Raw genomic sequence first — 1,896 nt, 5'->3', positions numbered from 1 at the left:
ATGGTTTGCTTCTATCGTTCTCTGTGTACATCCCTATTTTGCTGTGTAGTTGGCTCAGCTCCGAAAGTTTTTTGCCCGCTGTTTTTATCGTGGGGTTCAGGTTAGGCTAGTCGCACTGTCCGCTTCTGCAGCGCAGCTCCGGCTGAATGTCAGCGTGAGAGTTGTGCCTGGCAGGACTGTGTGCAGCTTGTCGGCGTTTAGGTACGGTAGTTTCAGCAGTTCGGCGGGTTTCGGTACGTGTCCGCTTATTTTACCGTGTCTGAGCGACGTTGCCGGTTCGCAGTGCAGAGTGGTTCGCATCTTCCCTGTTACTTCCGCCGTTACTGTGTGCACTGGGTCGGATAAGCGCTTCGCGTTGGTTGGTGTGTTGACGGCGTGGTCGCTGTTAGCCAGAGCAATAGCTGCTGCCGACGTCTGTAGCTGTTGTTGTACTTCTTGAATTGCGTTGCTAACTGTATGCTTGGTCGTTTGTTGCTGCGCTTCTTCGGCTTCTAATAGTTCTGCTGCTTTTGCCTCCAGTGCTGCGATCAGGCAGCTTTCCGTTACATCTGTTGCCGCGGCTGAGGCCAATCTGTACCTCAGGTTCGCATGCCGCAAGGCCTTAAGGTTTGCGTCGTAGTGGGACAATTTTCGTTGGAGATTTTCTTTCATTTTGTTGAGGTAAAATTCAAGGTGGCAAAGGTTCATCACGCTGCTTGCAGCCTGATCCTCTTCTGTAGATGCAGGTGCTGCGAGCTTCGATGCCAGAAGAAGTAAAACCAAGTATATGTTCATGTTGGGCGCTGCCGACTTTTTTGTAGTGCTTATGTTGCGTGAAGATTAGGGCGTGCGGTGCTACCTAGCGTTGGCTGTGGGTGATGAATGATTTAAATAAAGGAACAAAGAGAAGAGTTTTAGACTATGCATCTTGTCTGTCCACTGAAAGTGCGATTGCTTGTTTTAGGTTGTGCTTCTTTTGTTTACATTGTTCCTTGGTTATTTAAAATTATGAGGTACAATCTTTTGTTTGACATTATTCTCGGTCTGTATGCTGTATTGGAAAGCTGTTACAGTAGGTTTTGTTCTGTTAATAGTTTTCACAAAGGCAGTCACTTCATCTAAATAATCTCAATTTTTATAATTAACTGATACCATTCTATATCGATGTATAAAACATTTATCATTTATTGTCTTTGTGTGCTGGTAATGCAGTTCAGCTTCTGCTTTCTGGATTTATCTTCAATTACGGTGTAGCACCGGCAGCTCTGCCTTACATATTATCTTCAGTGTTTCTTGCACTGTTAGCCTGGCTTATTAACTCTATCTATCGTTTATTGTGAGCCACCTGCATCACTGCCTGCTCTCTTCTGTCTTCGAGTTCCATGATACGTCTAATAAATGCCGTTTTGGTTTGTATTATTATATGAATTGTGTATTCTTTCAACACAGTTGATTTCCCATGCGCGTAACAGTATGGAACTTCTGTAGTATCATCATACAAACTTTCAACTTCATATAAAGCTCCTCTTAAAGTAAATATACGCGTTATTTTAGGAAATTTCCCGTTTTTATCCCCCGTTTGACATCCATACGAAATCATGAGTATTTCTCATTTAAAAATTCACATCCAATTAATATTCTATTGTTTCACACAAACATAGGAGTACACTACTACATCTTATGAAAATAGATTTCGACTTACCTCAAACATACCCAATCCCTTCCTCCTGTGCATTATGATCAACTCAACATATATCTAATTGAAACTGCATATACTCCATTTACCTTTCTCCCCTTTTCTACTATTCCTTACTATTATTTTTCTAGTTCTATAAATCCAGCTCGCTGACTTTCTCCAACTGTACACCTGCCATTGTTTCAACAGACTCTATTGCGACCGTGTATTTCTGCCGTTAT

General features: G+C 42.4%; 1 protein-coding gene across 1 annotated transcript; it reads right to left on the bottom strand.

Annotated features, from left to right (window-relative positions):
• Positions 1-96: 96 nt before the first annotated feature.
• On the bottom strand, positions 97-774 carry TEOVI_000842900 (uncharacterized protein; the record flags this gene model as incomplete). The annotated part of the gene is made up of 1 exon (XM_067223807.1): positions 97-774. The coding sequence occupies one exon, from the start codon at positions 772-774 to the stop codon at positions 97-99; it is 678 nt and encodes a 225-aa protein (XP_067079908.1).
• Positions 775-1,896: the final 1,122 nt, after the last annotated feature.

Source organism: Trypanosoma equiperdum (genome assembly GCF_001457755.1).
Source record: "Trypanosoma equiperdum strain OVI genome assembly, contig: ctg_1974, whole genome shotgun sequence".
Classification (NCBI taxonomy): domain Eukaryota; phylum Euglenozoa; class Kinetoplastea; order Trypanosomatida; family Trypanosomatidae; genus Trypanosoma; species Trypanosoma equiperdum.
Note: the sequence above shows the minus strand (reverse complement) of the source record. Positions and strands in the feature narration are given on the sequence as shown.